We start from the raw sequence: 23,577 nt of genomic DNA, 5'->3' as shown, positions 1-23,577 counted from the left end.
TTGAGAGTGTGGGGGGGGACGGCGGGGGGGGGGGGGGGGGGGGGGTAGACATGTTGAACACCTGGAGATGGGCCACTGAACGAGAACAAAATATATAGCTGAATAGTTTAATTTTATGCAGCCTAGCATTATAACAAAAATTAGGAAAGAAAGCTGCAACTGGACTATAATAATAGCTTATATAAAGACAGGACATTGCATTTCTTGCATTAGCAGGGTTGTGCCTCATTCCCTTTTCATTTCCACCACACCACAGACAATAGCGGAGGAACTCTACTGTCACCTTTTGTTTGGTGTCTTTCTTCAAGGGAGATTTAAAGGTCGCTGATGAGGTTCTTGGCTTAGGGCCATCTGGGCCTGGACTCTGCTGTTGGATCTCATGTGGCCCAGATGTGGGATCAAGAGGAGTAGTGTCCGATTCCAGAAGTGAATATGCAGCAGGGTCAGGGGAAGGCGCAACAGGAGGAACTGGAGAAGGTGAAGGGGTTGGTCCTGAAGGAGTTTCCTGGGCTGTGTGTGCTTCCACGTCAGCATAGATGTGATCTCCTGGGTCTTGTTGTGATGCATCTTGCTGTGGAGCTTCTGAAAGAAAATGTAAGTATTTTAAATTCTTACTTGCAGTGTTTTTCCTTTATATTATTATTATTTTTTTTATTCATGTGCAAGTCACTTGCAATTGGGATCAGTTCGTGTTTTGTTGTCTCTGTAGAGCTTCATGCAGGCCTCTAGTCCTGAAGATGATGTTGCTGGGGTCAAGAGAGTGTTACCCAGGGTTGGATGCTCAGATGCCAGCATGTGTGGCCTTGTCTTGTCTCTAACAGCTGTGTAGTGTTACTGGCCTTATATACCAGTAGGGGGGGCCTCTGGGTTGTACTTGCCCCCTGGGCTAAAAGTTGCCAGTCAGCCCCTGCTGAGAAGGATACATGTACATGTTCACTTATCATACTGAATGTACTCCCCCACCTCAAACTCCAGTCAGTACACCTTCCTCAAATTCTATTGTATAGCCACCTCCAACTCTGGTTGGAGGGCCAGTAAATACACCTATAGTGATAGGGGTGGTGCCAAAGAACCGATTGCTCTGTATTTACTAAAACATCAGTATTGTAACAACCATAATGGCAGCTGCTGTCACCAAGTGGAAGGGTCAACAGCATTTACACATTTCTTGGGGGGTTTAAACATCTGTGGGTGCGCAAACATAAATGTTGTAAACTACAGGACATTTTTCAAACTTTTCACAATTTCTTACCGAAAAATTCTAAGAAACAAAAATATATACAAATCTGCTACCAAATGAAAGCCCTATCTTCCCCAAATAAAAGATAGATATACTGTATATAATACATTGAGATAGGCAAAGAATGCTAAAAGACTCAGGGGTTAAGCTACCTTTTTTTAAAGTGTTTATTCAATTATTTTTAATAATATTTGGGTGGGTCAATAAACAACTTGAAACTTCATAAAGGGGTAAATGAGCTGATGAGCTTGGGGAAACCCGGCCTAAACAAATGATATGCAAAACCATGCTGATAATGAGATTAATTAGCTTCTGTCTAATATTGGCTCCAGTGTATTTAGGTAAGGACAGTAAAAAAGATATAAGATTCTAAGCTCCTGTCAGGTAGCCAGAACCAGCCTGTGCGGCCAAAGCCCTGCGCAAGTGTATGTGCGTGAGCACAGTTTGGCACATAGAATAGCCGCGTGCCTGTGGGCGGGCGTCTGAGCGCATGTTCCACGTTGTCTGTGCAGATATGTGCATTCATTCCACTCATTTTCAGCTAATCGCCAAATGGGCTATTTAAATGAGAACTATGGGGTTAAGGCTTTTCCCCATAGTTCTCCTTAGGGTAACGGGAGGACACAAACTAGCGTCCTCCCTTCACCCTAGGCTCAGTATACCGCGAGCTACTGAGACAGCTCGCGGTATACTGAGACGCTGCAGCTGAAGCGGATCCCAACAATTGTGCCAGGATCCGCCCCGCTGCGTGACTGACAGCTGGCTCTGCCTATCTAGAGGCAGAGCCAGCTGTACCGCCCCCTCCCCCGTCTGTTGCGCCAGTCAGCGCTGGCGGATCGGAGCGGGGACGGGGGAATCCAGCCCCTCCCGTGACAGGATTGAGAGGTGAGCAAACGCCGGTATGTGTTCGCTCACCTCCCGATCTACTGAGCCGACCTGTGACAGTTTCATTGTCACAGGTCGGCTAGAACTATAAGGTGAGTGAAAAGCACTCACCTCATAGTTCTCCTTTAAGGCTGAGACATTGTAGCATCCATGCTCACTGGTTTTCGGCTGTTTTCTGCTATCAAGTTCCGGTATCCTGATCTGATTTGCTGTTGCTGACCCAGCTTGCCTTAACCTTCCAATTGCTGTCCTTAATCCCTCGACCTCAGCTTGTTTTAGACTTTGCTTCCATTGCTGTTTTGTACCCTGCTGCCTGCAAGATATTTATCCGGTCTGTCCCTGATTACATATTGTCTGCTGTTTTGGTACCGCCCTGCCCGATCATTGCTGACTCAGCTAGACCAGACCTCTCTATTGAAGACTTGCACTCTTCACCTGCTTTCTGCTTGAAAGACATCTATTCTACTGATTCCAGCACTCTCAGTTACTGCGCTATCTTCTGGCCACCCGTGCCACTCCTTGTCCTTGCGCACCTAGGCAACTCTCCAGGGTGCTTGAACTGGAGCAGCAAGAAAGACCTCCCTGTTCATCTCAGGCTCCCCCTAAGGTACATGACAGCTCCTAACTGGTCTCCTTAAAACACCTACCACTTAACATATAACTAAGAACCTAAAATGTAGGTTTAACTTGAACCTCACTCTAGTACTAAAAGTAAACTTGTGATGAGACCAATACAGGAAATGCAATTGTTCATCTCCTCCTAAAAATTCTAGTTGACTGGCTGTTGTGACTTTGTTAATTTCTAAGTCACTCACCAGGAACAAGAGTATGACAATTCAGAGGTTCTTCAGACAGACAACTTGAAATTTTAGAAAGAGAACTCTGCAATTACAGTGACGATGGTAGTTACTGTGGCTGAAAACCCTGCACCAATACTATATATAATGAGGTCTCACCCGAGTCAGCTGGAGGTCTGCTCTCTTCCACCTCCTTTATTGAGGATGGCTCCACCTCAGGAGGTTTATTCAAAAACTGCTTCAAACAATTGATCATATGTGTTCCAACAAGCGTGCTACGTCCGAATGCTCTCCAGTCCACCACACAGATACTTAGAGGGGGATGCAAAACCTCATTTTCTGGCAGCTCCTATAGGGAAATTATTGAACATGATATTTCATTCATATTGTAGAAGGTCTGTTTGGTTAAAGCACAACTCCCTAGGAGGTTTTAAAAACAAAAAAAACAGCTCTGTCTGCAATACTCATCTCCTGTCCCACGTAGTAATTGCTTTCCACCAGCAATTGCCCTTAGTGTTCCAGACTGAATGCTGTCATTCAACTTGGAAGACTGAGCAAATCCTGTGAGTACAGGGCATTATGGACCTGTCCCCTGAAGCACCCTGTACTCACATAGAGTGATGCAAGCATTGGCACTGATGCCATCACATCTGCATCATTTAGGACCACCCATCCCCACAGAAGACCCAAAGAGGAAGAGGACCATGTGCATTACATAACTGGCCTGAAGACTTCTGGGTGAAAAAAGCTGAAAATATTGCCAAGGTGGACTACTGGTTGAGGGGGAGCAGAGCTTGAAGTTTGGGCTTTAATCTATTAATTATTGCTTACAAAAATAGACACATATATGGGAAGAACATGGCACAAAATACTATTTTTTTATTTATTGACTTATTCATAAATCCACGGCTGCATATATTTGTGCCTTTCATATCCACCTAGATTTCAGCTTAATGTGCACCATAAATTGACCGTCCACCCCAATTGGTTTTGTCCATAAGTCAAGTTAAAACCGCACTCAGTTCTGCACAAAAGTCTTGAAAAGCTCTTTTTCCCCCCACCAATCACTAATGTAACACATCTCAGCCACCAAATAGACATGTTTCAGTATAATGGAGAAGGATTCAGCTTACCACTTCAAACCAGTCTGCAACAACATTGAAATTGGGATTGCTTTTGTAACTTTGAATGACGCAGGATTTAACTCCTTTCCCTGCACATTCAATCAACACCTGTGGGCGATCGACAGACAGCAGCTGCACCTTCTTCATCTCTCTGACACCCCAGAAGAGAACCTAATAGAGTCATAAAAGATAAGTCAATGACCTATTTATTAAACATTTATAGTAAAAAACTGAATCCATCAAAAGAAGGGGTGGGTGAGCCGGTGATATAAAGTTCTCAGATCATTAACTGCCACAGTACAGCAAGAATAGCAAGAAACTGTACATAATATGAGCCCTTATATAAAATAACTCATGGTGAGAAAATATTGCTTGTCTGAGGAGGTATTAGCGGTTTTATGCCCTGCAATGTTTCTAAGGTAGCAATAGTGCTTGAATGCAAGAACCTCATGGTGTCTCCAAGTACATGTACTCGTTTCAAATTGATCCCATTGGGCTTTGACCTCTGCCCAAGCTGAGATGAAGCCCTGATCCTTAATTGCTTCTATTGCTTATCTCCAATCTATATCATTCAACAGTCAAATGTATGAACATCAATAGGTAGTAGAGGCTTTCAAATTACGTTCATAAAAACAGTCATCAAAATATCCTTTAATATGCAGCATAGAGTGTTGCATTGTGTTAGTCATAGACAAAGTTTGGATTTAGGGTGATACCATTAAGTGGCTAACTAAATACATTCTAGTACAAGCTTTCGTGGCACATGGGCCTCTTCTTCAGGCAATTTGGGAGTAACTGGCATTCATATGTAAATTAGGATAATATAGTATTACAACGTACATTGTATACTTTGTGTGCATATATCTCATTTACCAAATGGACTTGATGAGTGCATTAGAACAATTATTCTATTCTCCTAATTTTACAGGGGACATATTTTCAGACACTCTTTGTGAAAAGCTAATTGTCAGGCTCAAACCACAATGATGTCACAGGTTCCTAGCAACTTGATATACTACAGTAGGAATGGTGGCCCCCAAAAATATCTCCATTGTTTATTCCCGATTGATTCAAACTTAAAGTGAGACTAAACTCAGGAGTTAAATCTTAAAAATGTTTTCAAATATTAACAATAACGCACCTTATTTGTGTATCACTTGGCTGTAGATCCTTAACTAATCTCTGAATTGGTACTGACACTGTCCTTCATTCTGGAGGGGGATACTTTTGTTCCCCATGGTCCCTGTGTGTGTTGTAAAGTAGTCACCGCTCCAAGCTCACTCCCATGATGGACTACAATCTCAATACAAATTAGAAAACTAAACATGAGATTGTAGTCCATAACAGGAGTGAGCTTGGAGTGGTACTTTACAGCACTCCCAGGGACCATGGGGAACAAAAGTAGCCCCCCTCCAGAAGGAAGGAAAATGTCAGCATGAATTTAGAGATGATTTGAGGATCTACAGCTAAGTACATTTTTGTTAATAGTTAAGGTGCTGAAATGCATTTTTAAGGTTTAACTCCTGATATCTGTAAAAAATAAGTCAAGGCAACTGGACTTGCTGTATTTTTCTTGAAGACGTTTCACTGGTCATCTAACCAGCTTTCTCAATTCAGAATGACTTGTACAAAAATTCAGAATTTTTGTACAAGTCATTCTGAATTGAGAAAGCTGGTTAGATGACCATGGCGTATTTTTTACAGATATAGCATGACCTGGATGAATGAGAACCTTCACAGACGTTTAACTCCTGAGTTTAGTTTCACTTTAAGCAGCAAAAATGTGAGCTGTTGGTTGCTAGAGATTTTACCTTTACCATTGTATGCGTATATTATGAGGGAGTTGTGTACTTACCTCTACTCTGTATTTACTTAGTACTGGGCGGATGTTCGCTGGGACGGGATAGACCTGGCTGGGATCTGGGGTCTCAATGGGTGGCAGGCTCTGGATTCCGGATTCAGGAATCTGAACAAGTAAAGAAATAGTCGGTTGGGAAACCACAGAGCAGAGTTTGACTAGATTTTTTGCAAATTGCCTTTTTTATTTTTGTAAATTCTTTATTTAAAACATGTTAAACAATAACAATGACAGAACAAGCAGGAATGTGACAAGAAGCAAAAATACAAAGAAATAAGTACTCATACAGGAGAATAGGGCCAATCAAATAGAAAAACAGGACAAATACGAACTGTTGCTCGACTAAACGTGGGCTTGATCATAGACCCACCATACAGAGGTAACCCAAGAATAACAATAAAAACATATAAATAAGATGAACCCCATGTAGGTACTACGGACTCCTGAGTAGAACCAAGGGTTTGCAAAGAACCGCCTTGACACTGAGTAGAAACACTACATAAAAGAAGGAAGAGAGAGAGAAGAAAAAAAAAGGGGGCGGAGGGCAGAGGGATGAAAAAGGGGGTGGATGAGAGGAGGAAGAAAGGAGAGTGACACCACCTCTCCATGCACAATGCAAGATATAGTCCCCATAACCGCCTGTAGCCCACCAGCTTTAAACTCCAGATGTCAACCAAAATAGGGTAAAACCACACCAACTCCCTCCACAGGTCCTCAAGAGGCTGTCCATCCATAATTGCAGTCAAGATGAGTCAAGTATTCTAATATAATCCGGGGATTTAGTGAAAACATGCCAGTAAAACCAGGTGTGATTGAAATGTTCCTCTCTATGATCAGCTGAGGCCAGAAGGTCTTCCATGTCTCTGTTCTCATTAACCTTCGCGAACCAAAGCTTAATAGTCGGGGCTGAGGTAGATTTCCACCAGAGGGGATTACATGCCTTCGCCGCATTCAACAAATGAAGCAGCAAGCACCTCCGGTATTGCTTCAGTGACAGTGGCGTAAGATGCAAGAGATAGGCCGTCAGGTCATCGCCAAAGGAGAAAACTATGGCAAATTTCCCCCACCTGATCTCAAAATAGTCTAAGTACAGAACATGACCAATAGATGTGCAACAGAGTACCCTCCTGCTTTTGGCACCTCCAGCAGCTGGGCGAGCACTGTGGGAAAATTTTGTGTAACAACTTAGGACTCCATACCAACGGGAAAGAATTTTGAATCACGTTTCCTGAATCTTACTCGATATTGACGCCTTATGAGTCATTAGTAATATCCGATCCTTCTGGCTATCAGCAAAGGTGGTCCCTCTCCCACTTCGCTAAATATGGTGGGGGCGGATTACTGGTGATTCGGGTCATTCCACAGATGATAAGACAGGGACAAGCCATGACAGATTGGAGCAGAGTCGAAGCACATCTGTTCAAAAGCTGTGAGTTGGGACGGGTCCGTCAACCCTCCCAAAGAGTGGGTGACGAGTTGGTGGATATGCAGAGCCTTCCAATAAGGGAGTGGAGGGTCAGTACGTGAACGAATGACTGCCGGGAAGCATAAACCTGTAGAAGACCAAAAATTATGTACTTGATAGGAAGCAGACAAAACCAGAGGTTGCCAGTACTCATCAGACCATGAGATGGGGAAAGGAGGATGTCCAAGTACTGGGGTCAAAAGAGAAGGCACTGCTCAGACAGAAGAAAACGGCAGTCCGACCAGAAAACGTCTAGGGTGGCACCGATTGGCGGGTGTGTACGTGCACAATTAGCCAGTGACCTATCCAACCACAGAAGTCCCCCAAGCGGGATGTGAGAAAAAAAACTTGTTCTAATTGAAGCCAGCGTTTACCAGATCCACGTTTGCACCAGTCTAGAGCACATGCCATATGAACCCCCCTTATGATATTTCACAGGGTCAGGATTCTGTTTGCAGTTGTTTAACTAAAGCCGCAGGAAAACGAATCTACAAAGTTTGCAATTAGTAAAGAAGGCATGAAAGTAGGCTCATTTTGAGGATACTATTATGTCCAAACCAAGTGAAAACGTCCTTGGTCCAACACTGAAGGTCTTGTCTAAAGCTTGCTAGAAATGGTGGAAATTTAGCAGCAAAGATACTCGGCAATTAAGATGTAGGATAAATCACAAAGTATCTGATTCGATGTTGAGCCCACTTAAAGGGAAAATTTGTTTTAATTGAAGATAAGAATGAAAAGTCATCAGCATACCCAGCTACTTTATGGGTAGACCCTTGTTAAGTAAAACCCATGATATTCAGGTTGGACCGCACATGGCAGAGAAAAAGCTCCAGGGTCAAAATAAATGAAAGCGGGGAAAGTGTGCATCCCTGTCGCGTTCCATTGGAAAGCGTAAAACTTTCAGAGGACATGTCATTTATCCTAACAGTCACCGAGGGAGAAGAATAGAGTCTGTCAAGTCAGGTGTTGATAGCCTCCCTGAAGCCCACATAACATAGAGTGGTTTTCAGAAACGTCCAGTCAAGCCTATCAAAGGCTTTTTCTGCATCTGTACATAAAAAGAAGCGTAACAGTATTTGTTACATGTGCCATATGAATAATGTTACGGGCCCGTGTAATATTTTCTTTGGCTTCCCTATTGGGGACAAACCCCACCTGGTCATTGTAGATCAGTTGTGGAATGAAGGGGAGTAATCTGTTGGCTAAGTCCACATTGAGTAATGAAATTGGCCAGTAATTGGCACATTGAGCGTCACCCTTCCCTTCTTTCAGTATAACAGATATAGCGGTATATAGCGTATCCGGTGGAAACTCCCGTCCTTCCAGCATGGAGTTAAAAGCTCTAAGAAATAGGTGGAGCAATTGGGGAGGGAAACATTTATAGTAGTTTAGCGTAAAGCGATCTGGACCCAGGCCCTTATGGGGTTTGGATTCTTTTAATGCCTGGAGTAGCTTGCCAGTCAAAATCGGGCCCTCCAGCACTGATCGGTCATCTTGGAAGCCTCCAGTTATTGAGTAACCTTTTCTCCCAAAGCAGTTCCAGTAGGCATCAGGGATGAATTATAGAGAGTTTTAAAAAAAAACATAAACTGATTGGCAATATCCTTCAAACTCCTCAACCCACCAGCACCAGAATCTATATGGCAAACAAAGGAACGGAGACGTTGATCCCGCAGAGCCAAAGCGAGCATACTTCCAGGTTTGTACCCAATTCATAAAACCATTAGTGCTATCAGTACCATGTAGAAAAGGGTATCATCAATCTGGTGTGTGTAGAACACCATGATTTCTTAATACAACCATGTATATAAGTAACACCATACCTGTAGTAATTCAAAGGCAGCTAGCAGATCTCCCCCAGACAGATTGCCACAGAATAAGGGATAATAAGTCAACTTGGCAGGAGAGTAGGTCTGATCTGATAATATGACTGATGGAGCAGCAACAGTGGATCCAATGTACTCTGGTTTACCCTGAAAGGTAATAAACACAGACGGTCAATAAAATACTTCATAAAAGTTACATGAAAAAATGCTTCAAGATTCACTCACAGAAGATATCACTGAACAGTTTTCATATTTATAAATGAGAGTAAAAAATGATCTCCCCCAGCCGTTCCCAGTCTGGATTTCACTGTGCAATAGATTACAAGAGGCGGATACCAAGTCAATTAATCTTTATCAAATATAAGAAGTGGTGGATGACTTGGCCCATTAGCTTTCCATAAAGTAGATATAGGTTTTGGATTTGACTCACCCTTAAATTAACACTTGATGAAGATGTACACATAACCATCACACATAAGTATTTAAAAGGGTCTAGAAGATAGGATTGAACTCCTTCTACTTATTCACAGAGAGGAGGCTTTTTGGGGATATACAATCTGAAGCTCATTAGCTTCCACTGGAGAGCCTAGGGCTGTGTTGTCTGAGGCCTTCTGAATCACGCTGATAAGGACTGGTTGCTGGGTGGATTACTTATACATAGAAATTAATAGGAAACATATTTGTATTTTTGCATTCATATATTTATTTCTAGAAATTAATAGGAATGGAAAAATCTTCCCTAACAGCTACCCCAGCAGCTAAACTAAGCACTGACTGAATGCAGAAAAGGGATCAAAAAGCTCTTGAATTAATTAGGTAATGTGTGACATTATTTTTCAAACATAAACATTACTCAACTCAACACAAAGTAACTTATGAATTATAGCTTTGTTCCTCACCAGTGCATCATCATCATACAGCTCTATGGCGATATTCGGGGGGTCGTCTACAATGTCCTTTAACTCTCCATGCAAGATGATGTTATTGAAAAGCAGCATTTGGTTCCAGGTGGGTGACAACGTCTGTGAAATAATCTGTGGGACAGACAGACTGATATCAGGATCACTTGTAATATAAATCAATATTAAGCTAATCTGTAATGAGCTTAAAACACTGAAGGTGCCACTGGTCAGAATGAATAGGATTCAGTGAAGTAAATACATCTTAGTCATGTAGCATATTTTCAATCATCATGGAGGTTGCATGACATGGGCAAAGCACAGATTCACTGTAAGGCGCAAGACTACTGTCTACTCCTTTGTTGTGTTGTAGGGGTCCATACAAAAATAAGTCAGGGAGCAAAAACTGCCCCTGACTTATTTTTGTCATGCAGCACACCACAATTCATATGTATTCCCATCTATGCATTCTTGTGAATTGAAGGGTCACATGTGTTGTTTAACACATTTACATGTGTCGGGAGACTTTTAGAAATGGAAGGAATGCCCCCAAAATGCCTGAACATGCATTAAGACAGTCATCAACACTAATGATGAGCTTGGGCTTTGCCTCAGTTTGCCCAAGCATGTTCCAAAATATGATTGACACCCCCTCCTGTCCCAATCAAACCAGTGGCAGCAGTTGCAAAAGAGGCGTTTACTGACCCTTTGTGGCGTGTTGCTGCAGAGAGGGGAATGCGCCTCTCTGCAACAGGAGGGGGGAGGGGGGTGTTAGTAGTCACAGGTTTGAGTGGGCTTGGGTAAACTCAGTGCAATGAAATAAACCTTATTATAAAAAATGACTTAATGTACTTAATATCTTACTGGCTACCATTAGGGTATGGTAGCAGAATATGCACTAAAGGTTATAAATACCTACACTTTGATTTAACAACACAGATTCAACAACCTGATAGTTTTTAGTTCACCCATCGGTGACCCCGAGCGCTGCACACTCATTCACATACATCTTTGACCCCAGTGTCCCTAGCGCAGCAGCTTTTACATATATATATATATATTAATCCATAAGCGCGGATTTTACATATTTCAACTAATGGTAACCTGCATGGAACACTGTGCCATTGGATTAGATATGGTTCATCAGTAAAAAAATTTGTTTTTTTACAGATAAGAGTAGCGGTGGTCAAATTTATAGGGGACCTTGGGTGCTGCCTCTGACATCAGCAATGGAGGGGTCAATGACTACGTGCACTGCAAGAAATATTTAGACTTAAGACATGCTACAAGGGATGGTCAGGGATTGCAGACATGCAATATAAGGAGGTCAAAGATTACGACACAGCATGGAATATTTAGAGAATACAGACATTTTGCTAGAGATGGTCAGAGACTTCTATAGGAGTTGTTGGAAACTGGGGGCATGCTTTAGAGGACACGTTATAAGAGGCTAGGCGCCCACAATAAGTGCCAAAGGGTCACGTGTGACTCCGGGGACACTGGATGAGCACAGTGTACAACACAGTATTCCTCCTTGCTTAGCTACTCCATCTACATATACAGAGAAGGACTGTGCTTCACCTCATGTACACACATCACTGACTATGTTTTTGATTTACCTTTGTTGTCTGGCAGTGTGAAACAAAAGTCACTTTGGCAAAAGGGTCCGAAAGGCCGGAGCTGTCTGCAGCTATTAACCCTCGGGCCTGATACATGTGGGCACGCAACTGGAACAGGTGTTTAGCTGCAAGAAATCAATAAGACATCATACATTAATTCATTGCAGATAATGGAGACCCTGTGCACAATATTGATTATCTTTAAAGAGTAAAAAGATGAAACAAAGGTGTGATTCTGACAATCTTTTCTGGCCTTTGATTTGGCAGTACAGAATCTTGCTAAGACTTACAAAGCCCAATATGAATCAGAATATCTGTTCATTGAACAGCCGAGCTGATCTAAGCTGCAGATACTCAAGCTGCACCAAGATGTGACCTCTGCCAAATTCCATCCTAGCTGCAATGGATTTTGTTATGGTTTCATCAGACAATACAATGGAAACGAATTGTCACCAGCACATAGAGGATTTACATGCAAACTCCGTCTTTATTGACACATTATGTGCACATTATGTTACAAAGATAGCAACGTTTCGAGGCCACTTAGGGTTCCTCGATATTGAGCCTAATGAAGGATCGGATTTGAGCCGCAACATCCGCTATCACTACAGCACCCATCATCACACTGATACACACTGATCAGACAGCAGAGATCACAGGCAAAATGCACACAACCAAAGTGTCTCTGCATCTTGTAGTCGCAAAAATTTACAATCCTCCGTCTCCTCTGCTGCCAATGCTTCTCCACCGATCCTTACTATGTAAGTAACACTTGTCCCACTGACCACTAGGGATGAACTCAGGTTCAGACCGAACCCAGTCCAATCCTGGAAGACTCCTGGGGCCACCCGCCAATCAGCTGCAGGGCGGGGCATTCCCCACCTCACAATTGCACATTAACAAAGTGGCGGGATGCTTGTGCCAACGTCATTGACCTTAAATGGCCACATGGCCATATTAGGGTGATGTAATTGACATAATATAGCCATGTGGCCATATAACGTCAATTACATCACCGAAACATGAACCTTTGTTTACGTGCAGCTGTCAGAAGGGAATCCCCCTGGCCACAGCTGATTTATTGTTTGGAGGAGCTCAGGTTTGGGCCGGGTTCAGTTTTGAACCTGAGCTAATTTCTACTGACTGCCAAAAAAAGGACTGTGCATATAATGTAATTTTATATTGTTTTTTTTTTTTTTTATATACTACTATTGTATTGATATTAATGTGTTTTGCTAGTATATTGTTATGTATATACAGTATTACAAAATGTTAAAGCTGAACTCCAGGCTGATATAAAACTCTGTATTTTTAATTTAAAAGGAACATGTTTTAACACCTCTGCTGTTTTAACACCTCTATCTGGGCAGGTTATTAACACCTCCTAGCTCCAATTATGCAAATGCAATCAACACCTGGTTTCGACTAACAGATTATGTGGATTGGAGCAACATTCACCATATTTATTCCCAGATAATTTTTTTGTACAAGTCGTTCTGAATTGAGAAAGCTGGTTGGATGACCAGTGAAACATCTTCAAGAAAAATACAGTAAGTCCATTTGCCTTGACTTATTTTTTACAGATATACCATGACCTGGATGAATGAGAACCTTCACAGACATACTGCCCCTATATAAGATTACTTATGAACAAAGGGGCAACCCGCAGTGTTTTGAACGTATATGGGGTACATGGTTGTCGATACGACTGCTGATCTTTCTTGAGTTATTCCTCACAATAGTGTTGATATGCAATTATATATCTTCCTCTGATTTCTTTTGATTGCCTTACTTTACTTTCTTATTCTATTGTACTGAGACAGTAAGCACTGATAGGAATGTATAGTCAATGTTTTATGTATTGTATGTTTATATAAAATATAATAAAAAGCATCTTTAAAAAAAACATATTGTAAGAATTACCTGTATATAGCCCATGTATTGTCAGTTAGAGTTACAGCATTTGTTTAGAGGACAATATTACTACAATGTAATCCCCTGCAGACCTTTCAACACCATTATTTTATCTGAAAGATAAGACAAAGAGAGCGCCTCCATCGTGTAAAAACGTTTTAATGGAGCAATAAGAATGCAGCTAAAAACATACTCACAAACATGTGAATTTAGCAGGCATGAGAAAGATGGAATGATCGGAAACCACAGAAGGTGTATGTAGACCGCAGCTGACGAGCTGTATGTCCTTTCTGGTTTACGCGTTTCAAAGGTCACGGCGACTTCTTCAGAACCAACTTATTGCTTCATTAAAACGTTTTTACACGATGGAGGCTCTCTCGTTGTCTTATCTTTCAGTTTCTTGGTTGCCCTAACCAGTGGGAGCTGCCTCGAGAGTGTACTACTACCCTTATCTATGCTACACAGTTTCAGGTGCTGGCGCTTGTGGCATTTACCATTATTTTATCCATATATTGCCATAGCACACCAAGCTTGCTGCTGTTAACAGCTTCAGTTCACTGCAGTGCGCTATGTGCACCGCTACTATCCCCACATTTTCCCACACATTACTACCCAAGTCCCTGGGGCCCATACTCCAAACCCTCGGGAAACTCAGGCTTTCCTGACTTTTAAAGGTTCAGAGGTATGACTGTGTGTTTTCTAAACAGAGAGCACAGTTTAATTTTAGTCTGTGCCTAAGGGTGCCCATACACTCTGCGAATTGTGGAAGTTTTTTTGAGGAACGGGAACAAAATTCTCAGTGTGCGCCGCTGTCGGCACCCTTTCGGCCGGCATCCCTCGAACAACTGATCAAAGGAGCCGCCCAGAAAATCTTCATACAACCAGAGCCAGCAGCCAATAAGCTGCTGGTTCTGGTCGGGTATTCTGACAATGGCGGGCAGCCACTGCAATGCAATGCAAACAGCGGGATGCTCTATTTTTTTGTTCAGCCCGCGGGATGAACGAAATAATAGAGCAGTGTATGGCCAGCCTTAAGCCTCTGGCAGTGCGCTATGGCGGGAGTGAGTCGGAGGAATCACTGCTTTTGCACTCGTGTGGTAATGTCAGCTTAAGCTATTGAGCGCTGTAGACAATAGGCTCTTTTTAGTCCTGACCATAAAAAGAAGAAAGTATATATAAAATTGCTATACATTCCCATTTAAAGAGTCACATAAAATACGTAGCAGACAGAGGCTTGGCATTTCTGCTTGTGCTAAAGATTCAGGACCTTTTTTAGCTGGATGTTTATTACTAGGCAATAAGATTTAAAGCAATGAGAAAACATGTTAGCGAGAGCGTATACCCCTCCGCCATTAATCTCTCCCCTCCATGATGTGTTATGTAGCCTGTGGCTGTTACTTACAGTTTAGTGTCTGATCTATGGGTTTAATAATGGATGTGAACACGCGGAGTCAATGTTCTGGAATTCTAATGGGCCCTTGAAGTATTACTGCATTATAATGGCTATAATATTTTGTTGCTGACCATTAAGCTTACCTTTCCTTCTGCGCTTAAGAAGGTTTGGTATGTTTTATTAAGAGACACAGATATTGTATAGCTAGGCTTTTAGACTGTTACTCTTTGACACAGGAAATACAATTGATGTCCCAATCCTTTCTCCGGATTGGATGGTAACTCTCACCAACCAGTAGCTTTCCTCTCTGACATCAAAGGGCCCAGTTACACCAGAGAGTTAAGCTAAGTGCACATTACCACTTAGCGCACCCTATTGCACAGTAACCTAGCGTGCTGTGCACTAGTTGTGTTGTCATTCATTTGAATGGCAGCCCAACACACCTTCCAGCAGCATTGATTTGCAATGCAGTGAAAAAAGTTGCGCATGCATGATTGTGCACAACGAGAAAAAAACAATCCGCTGGAAAGCAAATTGATTTACTGTGGGTTTCCAACTGAAATTTTCATCCAATCATAAAAAGGGGGCAAAGGGTTTTTGGCACCATGTTTAGCAGGGGTGCCCATTAGGTCGATCACGATCTACCAGTCGTTCGCAAATCTAACAATGGTAGATTCCGATTGTAAGTCTGCTCGCTGTCCCAAGCTCCCTCCCTTGGTACAAGTGTGGCCAAACGTGTCAAAACAAGACATATGGGAGGACACGCAGGAGGACAGGACAAGACACCCTCCCCATGGAATTTGGCCACTGTGGAGGTATGAGGGCAAAAATAAATAATTTATTCATGGCAGCTCCTGTTGGGCAATACAGCACAGCTTGATTAAGAGTAAGACTTTGCTTTGTTTCACAAGAAAACCCACTGAGTTGGTATAAGTGAATGTTGATCAAGCATGAGGGCCAGTAAAGACATTCAGGAGAGAGAGAGCCAGAAGAGATGGCCAGAAGAGAAAGAGAAGAGAGACAGTCAAGAGAGAGAGTGAAGAGAGACAGCAAGGAGAAAGAGCGAGGCCCGACAGACAGGAGAGAGAGTGAAATAAGACAGTCAGGAGAGAGAATTAGGAAAGAGAGCCAGGAGAGACAGCCAGGAGAAAGAGTGAAGAGAGACAGTCGGGAGAGAGAGTGAGGAGAGACAGCCAAGAGAGAGAGAGAGAGGAGAAACAGTCAGGAGAGAGAGCAAGGGGAGAAAGCCAGGAAAGAAAGAGAGAGCAAGGAGAGACAGACAGGAGAGAGAGAGGAAAGACAGTCAGGAGAGAGAGCAAGGGGAGACCGCCGGGAGAGAGAGAGCAAGTAGAGACAGTCAGGAGAAAGAATGAGGAGAGAAGCCAAAGATGAGTGAAGAGAGACAGCCAGGAAAGAGAGAGGAGAGACAGCCAGAAAAGAGAGTGAGGAGAAACAGCCAGGTGAGAGTAAGGAGAAACAGCCAGGGGAGAGAGAGGAGAAACAGCGAGGGAAGAGAGAGGAGAGAGAGCCAGGGAGAGAGAGCAGAGACAGCCAGGGAAGAGACAGCCAGGGAAGAGACAGAGGAGAGACAGCCAGGAGAGAGAGAGTGAGGTGTTTTTTTTCGTTGGAAGATCCGATTGAGCCCGTCATTTGAAAAGTAGATCTTAACACAAAAAATTGTGGGCAGTCTCGATGTAAAACTTATCTAAACCAAAAACCAAAAATGTATTATATTGCTCCTTGCCGTTCTTCAGATGCAGTGGATGCATTCGTTTCTTATTTCAGGTTGTTTTAAAATTTTATTTTCATTTTGCTATTGTAGGGTGGCAACGCTTGTACCATATCTATGGAGAAGCAGAGTTGCCACTCTGGGACAGGACTACAAACACCTTCTCTTCCCTTCTTTTTGATAGCACTGAGGGGAGGAGTTCTGTAGTCCTTAGAGACAGTTGGGAGCAATGTAACTGAAAATGATCAGCACAGGCAGACAGCGAAGGATGTTAGCTCACAAGACTTCAGGAAGGATTAACAGGAAAATTTTTGCACTTATTAAATAGATTAAACAAGAAACTTTCAATGGTGTGATTAACAGACCAAAAGGGAGCAAATAAGAGAAGTTCATTGATATGGTTTGATTTTGATCGAATTCTCGATGGAACTATCTGCCTAGTTAGTTAATCAATGCAGAATCAAAGTACTTGACCTTTTTTTCCATCTTGTATCTTTCCCTTTTTTTAGACTGCAACCTATTGTAGACAGACTTCTCATTCCTAATGTGTCATATATTTTAATGCTGTGAATAAGAAGTCAAGTTATGCTGATTATGTACTACCGGTAAACCATAGGAAATAAAAGGCAAGTTTTCCTACTTTTATATACCAGATTCCCCGGCGGTGGTGGCCCATGGTGCCCGCTAGAAGCTTGTTCAGATTCAATCTCATATCCGATGGGTAAGTTCTCAAAGATAGAGTGGGAGTACTTGCTGGAGCCCAGCCATAGGAATACATCAACCTTTGCCTGAACATTCCAGCCTGGACCTCTCTTTCCTGGGAGCTGCGGGGGAGAAAAAAAGCATTACAAGGAATTCATCACCCAGGAAAAGAGCTCTTGGTCCTGCATTAGTTTGCAAAATAAAATATTTTAATTTTAATGCTGCCGGCAGCTACATTAATGTTATAACACAAAATAGAATTCAATTTTTGTGCAATATGTTTAATTTATGCAGTGTCTCGGACTCCCAGCTCTATGCACATTTCATCTATTGAGCCAGAGATTTAAAGGGAATCTATACTTTGTTCGTATTGGGCAAAGTAACAAGTTGCTTTTCTGCTGGGACCCCAATAAACATGTACTTACCTTCTGTGCTCTTCCCTTGCCTGACCATTGGAGGCTCCTATATATTTCAACTTGCAGATTAAGTTAGAATTTACACAGAAGTTGTGCATAGTTCACCCGCTGTCATATGACACTGATTGGGCCTGGTGATTGGCCCCTCAAGTACCAACACTTTATTGCAGGAAGGCAGGAGATCACAAAGGCGGAGAAAGGTATGTAAATGCTAATATGCTCATCCGAGATACCAACTAATCTCAGGTCATTTCCTGACTAACAGGGTGCTCCCTAATAGTTCCTCAACACAAACAGGAAACATGTCTACTTTTTAGTGTTTTGTCAGCACTCAGCCTTTTCACCCAGCAGCAGGCTGTCACAGCAGAGAACATGAAAGAGGGAATCTGTAGCATACATTAACTCTGATATATAAAGGCCTGTGGACAGCTGAGACTAATTAGTGTCAGTAAGAAATCTAATTGACATGCAAACACTGTCCACAATCCTGCCCGCCAGTGCTTCACAAGGCCATTGTCTAGGGCAACAGGACTAAAGTGGACAACACCAAGCCTCAAAACTTACTAATTGTGATAACATTTTGAAAATGTTTCCTCCTTCTTCTGTCCACATCTGGACATGTGTAGCTAAATTCAGCCAAAGAATTGAAAGATGTTCATGGAAGTCAGAAGATTCAGGGAGTTGTTGGGGGAAGGAGCTAGAGGGCAGATAAGAGGAGTGAGAATGCTTAGAGAACTGTAGAGGGATTGTGTTGAGAGATGTAGAGAGGAGTCAGAAGGTTTAAAGAATTATGGGGAGAAGGAGGTGCAAGGGATGCTGAGAGGAGTCTCAGGAGGCTCAGAACTGTAGGAAGAAATGGGTGCTGGGGATGCTGAGAGGAGTCTCAGAAGGGTCAGAAATATAGGGAAAAGGGAGTGCAGGTGGATGCTGAGAGGAGTCTCAGAACTGTAGGGAGAAGGGGGTGCAAAGGATGCTGAGAGGAGTCTCAGAACTGTAGGGAGAAGGGGGTCAAGGAGATGCCGGGAGGAATTTGAGAAGGCTCAAAACTGTAGGGAGAAGGGGGTGCAGGGGATGCTGAGAGGAGGCTCAGAAGGCATAGAACTGTAGGGAGAAGGGGGTGCAGGAGATGCTGAGAGGAGTCTCAGAAGGGTCAGAACTGTACAGAGAAGGGGTCTCAGAACTGTAGAGAGATGCGGGTGCAGGGGATGCTGACAGAAGTCAGAAGTCTCAGAGACCAAACAAGTGGTCAGCACGATCTAGTATTTTATGTTTTACTAAAATAATCATATGGATCATGCGGTGATCTTGGAGTAGCATGCTGGCTGTATACAGCCTAAGGTAACTGTATGGCTGACCCTCAACAGGGCACCTAAGCCATAAAGGCTGATCAGCCTTTTATATTTGAAAAAGTGTACCAAGTAACAGATGCTCCAGAAAGGTGAGATCCTGAACTCTTCGGGTGTCAGCTACTTACTTTAAAGAAAAGTGTTTTGATCTTTCCACAGTGGTGGCCTTTCTCTTCAGGCACCGGGGAGTACAGAATATCTCTGGCTTGTATCCGGGCATAGGCCACTCGCTTGTTGTTACTGAGAAGCCAGATGAAGACATCGGGGACCGTGTGTTGTGGCTGCAGAAGAAATAAGTACAGCTTAATTACTGCTCCAGGGCTGTCATTCTTATCCTTTCCTCACTGCTAAGTAAGTCATTGGCCAGCAACAAGCATGTTCACATCAAATTTATGATACCATATGCACATGCATATTTAATGTTTGTGACTCGTCTAGGTACCTTGGCACCTAGGGCATCACATACATTTGCAATTGAAACATTTGTGTTGCAAACATTTGTAAATTAAAAATTGGAAACAGCTTATAATTATTTTTTTTTGTGCTGGTTGGCTGAATCTAATGGTAGGGAATTTCTTATGGTTTGGTATACTGCCCTAAGTGTGGATTTAGTACAAATACACATTGGAGGTCTTCAGCTACCCTAAATCTGAGCTTGTGGTGTGTTGCTGTACCTTTAATGAGGATAGGGGCTACCTCCACGTTAAGGCCTCATTCACACACAACGCAAGCAAAATTGTATATTGCGTATATACGCGTCTATGCGTATATATACGCGTGTATACGAGTGTATATGCGCGTATATGCGTGCACTATATGCAATCCCAGAATGCATCACTCGTAATGGAATTTTTAATGTGCTTTACGCGTATATAGGCACGTAAACACGCGTATATGCGCGTAAATATGCAGAGATACGCTGCCCGGACGCATCTCTGTTCCATTCTGTTTTTGCACATATATACGCTACGCAAATATACGGCTCTATACGCGGCTGTGTGTATGGAGCCATTTATTTGCATAGGTTGCATATGGTACAATACGCACGTACGCGCGCATACGTGCGGCAGTGTGAATGAGGCCTAAGTCTGCTCTTAATTTAGTTTACATTGGCAACAGCCGAAAACAATTTATACATACATTTTTTTCTGCTGACTGGCCGGATCAAGTGCTGGGGAATTTTTGTAATGTTAACAGAAAGATAAAAATTACATACCTGCAGTATGCGCTGCCAGCAAGTGATCAATGGCAGCTGATCAGATCAGGACCTGTACTGTGGAAGCTGTACCCAAAAAAAGCTAAGCAGAGGGCAAAGGACTAGTCACAAGTATTGCCTGTGATCTCCCTTTAGTTGATTTTGTGTCCACATTACTATGTTACACATTACTTGGACATTACATTACTTATTATGTGCCATGCTCTGTTCCGCACAGTGATGCTGTATGGTGGCGACCATCTTGGTAGAGGCAGGGCTTTCCTTCCTCATGTCAAAGCCTCCCGGAAGGAGAACAGTAAGGAGCACTGTAATGGCATCACCTAATCCCACTCCAAATCTTTTAGGACTACCAGTCAGGGACAAAAAATAACATTTTGGCTCAGTCAGGGAAGGTTGTTTTTCGTTACCTTTATAAGGCTTTTGTATCACATATTAACTGTATTCGGGACTTGTTTAGACAGTCATACTGCATCCTTTAGTTGTACTTTAAGTGAAGCACTTAGTATCACCAGAATCACGATACGTGGCTGATAGCTGCAGCATGGCATACCTCATCCACCAGAAACTTGATCCTGTCAATGAAACTCTGCATCTCTCTGGTCATCTCATTCATTGACATCTTCTTCTTCTGCTGTACAATTGTTTTGGCTTCGCTTGACATCCCTTCCTGAAAGTCACAAGAGACATAAGTTTAAAGTGTCAGCCTAGCCAAAAGGGATATTCCAGTCAGATGGATTTGGGTGGCCAAAGTCACCCACGAGTTCATGGCATTGTTTCTGTTCACCATAGGGCCATGTTACACAAGCAAAGAAAGAAATAAAGTCGCCAGCACTCCAAATAGTAATTTTAGTCCGTTTAATGACACATTGCCATTCAATGCAAGCGCTTTCGGGGCCTCAAGGGGTCCCCTTCATCAGGCTCAGAATGATGAAGGGGACCCCTTGAGGCCCCAAAAGCGCTTGCATTGAATGGCAATGTGTCATTAAATGGACTATTGCTAAAGTTACTATTTGGAGTGCTGGTGACTCTACTTCTTTATTTGAGTTATCCACGGTGCCACCCGTGGTCACTAAAAGCACCCACCCGTTTGCACGGGTCTGTGGATGTTCTGGTAAGGAGTGCAGCAAGACCTCTGGTTCTTAACAATGTTACACAAGCAATCGTGTTGAAGGTGAGATGTCGCTAGTGACAGGTGTTATACAGTATGCAGAGAAAAACTGTATTACTCAACTACCTCCATGTGTCACTCCATTACCTGGCTGGATGAGCGATATGTCACTCCCATGTTGGTTTCAGGGATCCTGTTGCTGCCAAGTTCCCAGCAGTGTCAGGATCACTAGTGCAACATGTCCCTTAGACTTACGGCTGTTCCTGACAAATTTGAGGTGGTCCAACTCCTCCTATTGCATCATCCGTAATATTAAATAAATGTAAAGTCTAGTGGTGAGAGAGAGCATAGAGATCCCCACCCATGCAGTATCTCCCATACATCCTGCCAGAATCCACCTTGACTTTACACAGTAAAGCAGGAAAACTAAGGCTTTTCAAAAAATTATTTTTTTGCATTTTAAAAGTAATTAAGGTAAATTAAACAATTTTACCTGTTGCATATCTCTTAAAAGACTTTATAAAGGGTCATATTTATAAATCAATAAATGCGATTTTCACCAAAGATTTATTGGTAGTGAATCAATCACTGTCATTCAAAGCACATGCACCAGGAAGACATGTCTGCAGTGAATGTTTGTTGAATGTCAAATTCATTGCTTTATAAATGTACCCCAAAGTGAATGCTGCAAAACTAATCACTTATTGGAAATCCATGCACCAGTCCTATCTAATGGACTGGTACTCTAAAGGTGACAAAATTATGGAAACTGAGGGACTGTTACACATTTTCTGTTAAGAAGGGTTAACTGCTTGCTTTGGTTTAGGTGCTAAAATAAAAAAATATATACTTAGGTGATTCTCGGTATCATTTGGCTGCTAGACATGTCCATGCAGCCTCTTCTCCCCCAGTCTCCAGTGGTCTAAGGACCTGTGATGTCATCACGTCTAATACAGGTTCATTAGTTGTGAGGCTGCTGAGGGACATACCATAGCTCGGGTGGAAGGGAGATAAGTGAGTGGTCACTGTCACAGGATCAAGGATGAGATGAGTATATCTTCTATATTTCACCCCTAGAGGAAAACAAGCAGTTAACCCTTGCAGTGCAGGGGGGAGCCCCACTCCAAGCGTTAACTTTTAAAAACCTAAAGCTCTTCTCTAACTTGTAAAATGAAGAGATGCTGCCATGGTGAGATTAGTGAACATTGTGAGCAGTACTTTTTCATGCTTTTCTTTATTGTTCTTATTTTTACATTCAGTATAGGAGAGGGTCTCTGCAGAAAAGATGTCTTACCAGTTCTTGCTTACAAAGTGTAACTCTCTTCTTATCCAAGAGTGTTGTATCGGCCATTTTAGCTTTCTTCTCTGAGGCAGCGATGAATGCCCTGAATAATGACAGACTGAGAGTTATAAATGGCGACAAGTGACATGTTAAGTTTTAGGGGTAAGGTAATGGGTTCATTTTAAGGGGGTTATTCACAAAGCTGCCAAAGGCAGCTGAGTGAAATACCCAGCTGTTCGGCTATTCCCTTCAGTCTTGTACGGCTGATTTCAGCTGTACATCGGCTAAAATCAGCTGTACATTGGCTGCCTTCGTCAGCTGAACATGCTCTGCTCTGATCCAACATCTGGATTAGCTGAGCCGAAGCTCCGGCAGCTCACTCGCTGCCGTTCGCCCCTATTCTCACAGAGGTCGAACGGCAGTGAGTGAATAGTGGCATTCAGCTTGGCTATTCTTCTCGCTACCTCCGAGGTAGCAAGCAGAATAGAAAATAAGTGAAAAGAATGAAAAGAAAAAAAGTTGAAAAATAACTTAAAAATGTAAAAAAAATAGGAAAATTAAAAAATAAATAAAAATATTTCAAAGAAAATAAAATAAAAAGTAATTTTAAAGAAACCCGCTGCACGCCGACCTGATCGCATGCGACGGACTCCCGCCACATGATGAAGCATCTGACAGATGCCGGCAAAAGAAAAACAATTGGGCAGAGCCAGCGGTGACAGCTAGCTCCGCCCAATTGTTTCCTATTGGTCGGCAGG

At 42.6% G+C, this 23,577-nt stretch overlaps 1 protein-coding gene across 1 annotated transcript in view; it reads right to left on the bottom strand.

Annotated features, from left to right (window-relative positions):
* Nucleotides 1-23,577, bottom strand: part of FER1L6 (fer-1 like family member 6) — a 136,036-nt gene that overhangs the window by 48,681 nt on the left and 63,778 nt on the right. Inside the window, exons 16-26 of the mRNA XM_018562214.1 lie at nucleotides 22,832-22,922; nucleotides 20,980-21,096; nucleotides 19,342-19,494; nucleotides 17,390-17,573; nucleotides 11,714-11,838; nucleotides 10,095-10,229; nucleotides 9,193-9,342; nucleotides 5,902-6,012; nucleotides 4,056-4,217; nucleotides 3,082-3,271; nucleotides 284-582 (exon numbers count right to left, since the gene is read on the bottom strand). Of these exons, the coding sequence (XP_018417716.1) occupies nucleotides 284-582; nucleotides 3,082-3,271; nucleotides 4,056-4,217; nucleotides 5,902-6,012; nucleotides 9,193-9,342; nucleotides 10,095-10,229; nucleotides 11,714-11,838; nucleotides 17,390-17,573; nucleotides 19,342-19,494; nucleotides 20,980-21,096; nucleotides 22,832-22,922 (1,717 nt within the window). The remainder of the gene's footprint in view (nucleotides 1-283; nucleotides 583-3,081; nucleotides 3,272-4,055; nucleotides 4,218-5,901; nucleotides 6,013-9,192; nucleotides 9,343-10,094; nucleotides 10,230-11,713; nucleotides 11,839-17,389; nucleotides 17,574-19,341; nucleotides 19,495-20,979; nucleotides 21,097-22,831; nucleotides 22,923-23,577) is intronic.

Source organism: Nanorana parkeri, unplaced genomic scaffold (genome assembly GCF_000935625.1).
Source record: "Nanorana parkeri isolate BGI_ZX_2015 unplaced genomic scaffold, ASM93562v1 scaffold566, whole genome shotgun sequence".
NCBI lineage: Eukaryota > Metazoa > Chordata > Amphibia > Anura > Dicroglossidae > Nanorana > Nanorana parkeri.
This window is presented reverse-complemented; position numbering and strand designations above follow the sequence as displayed.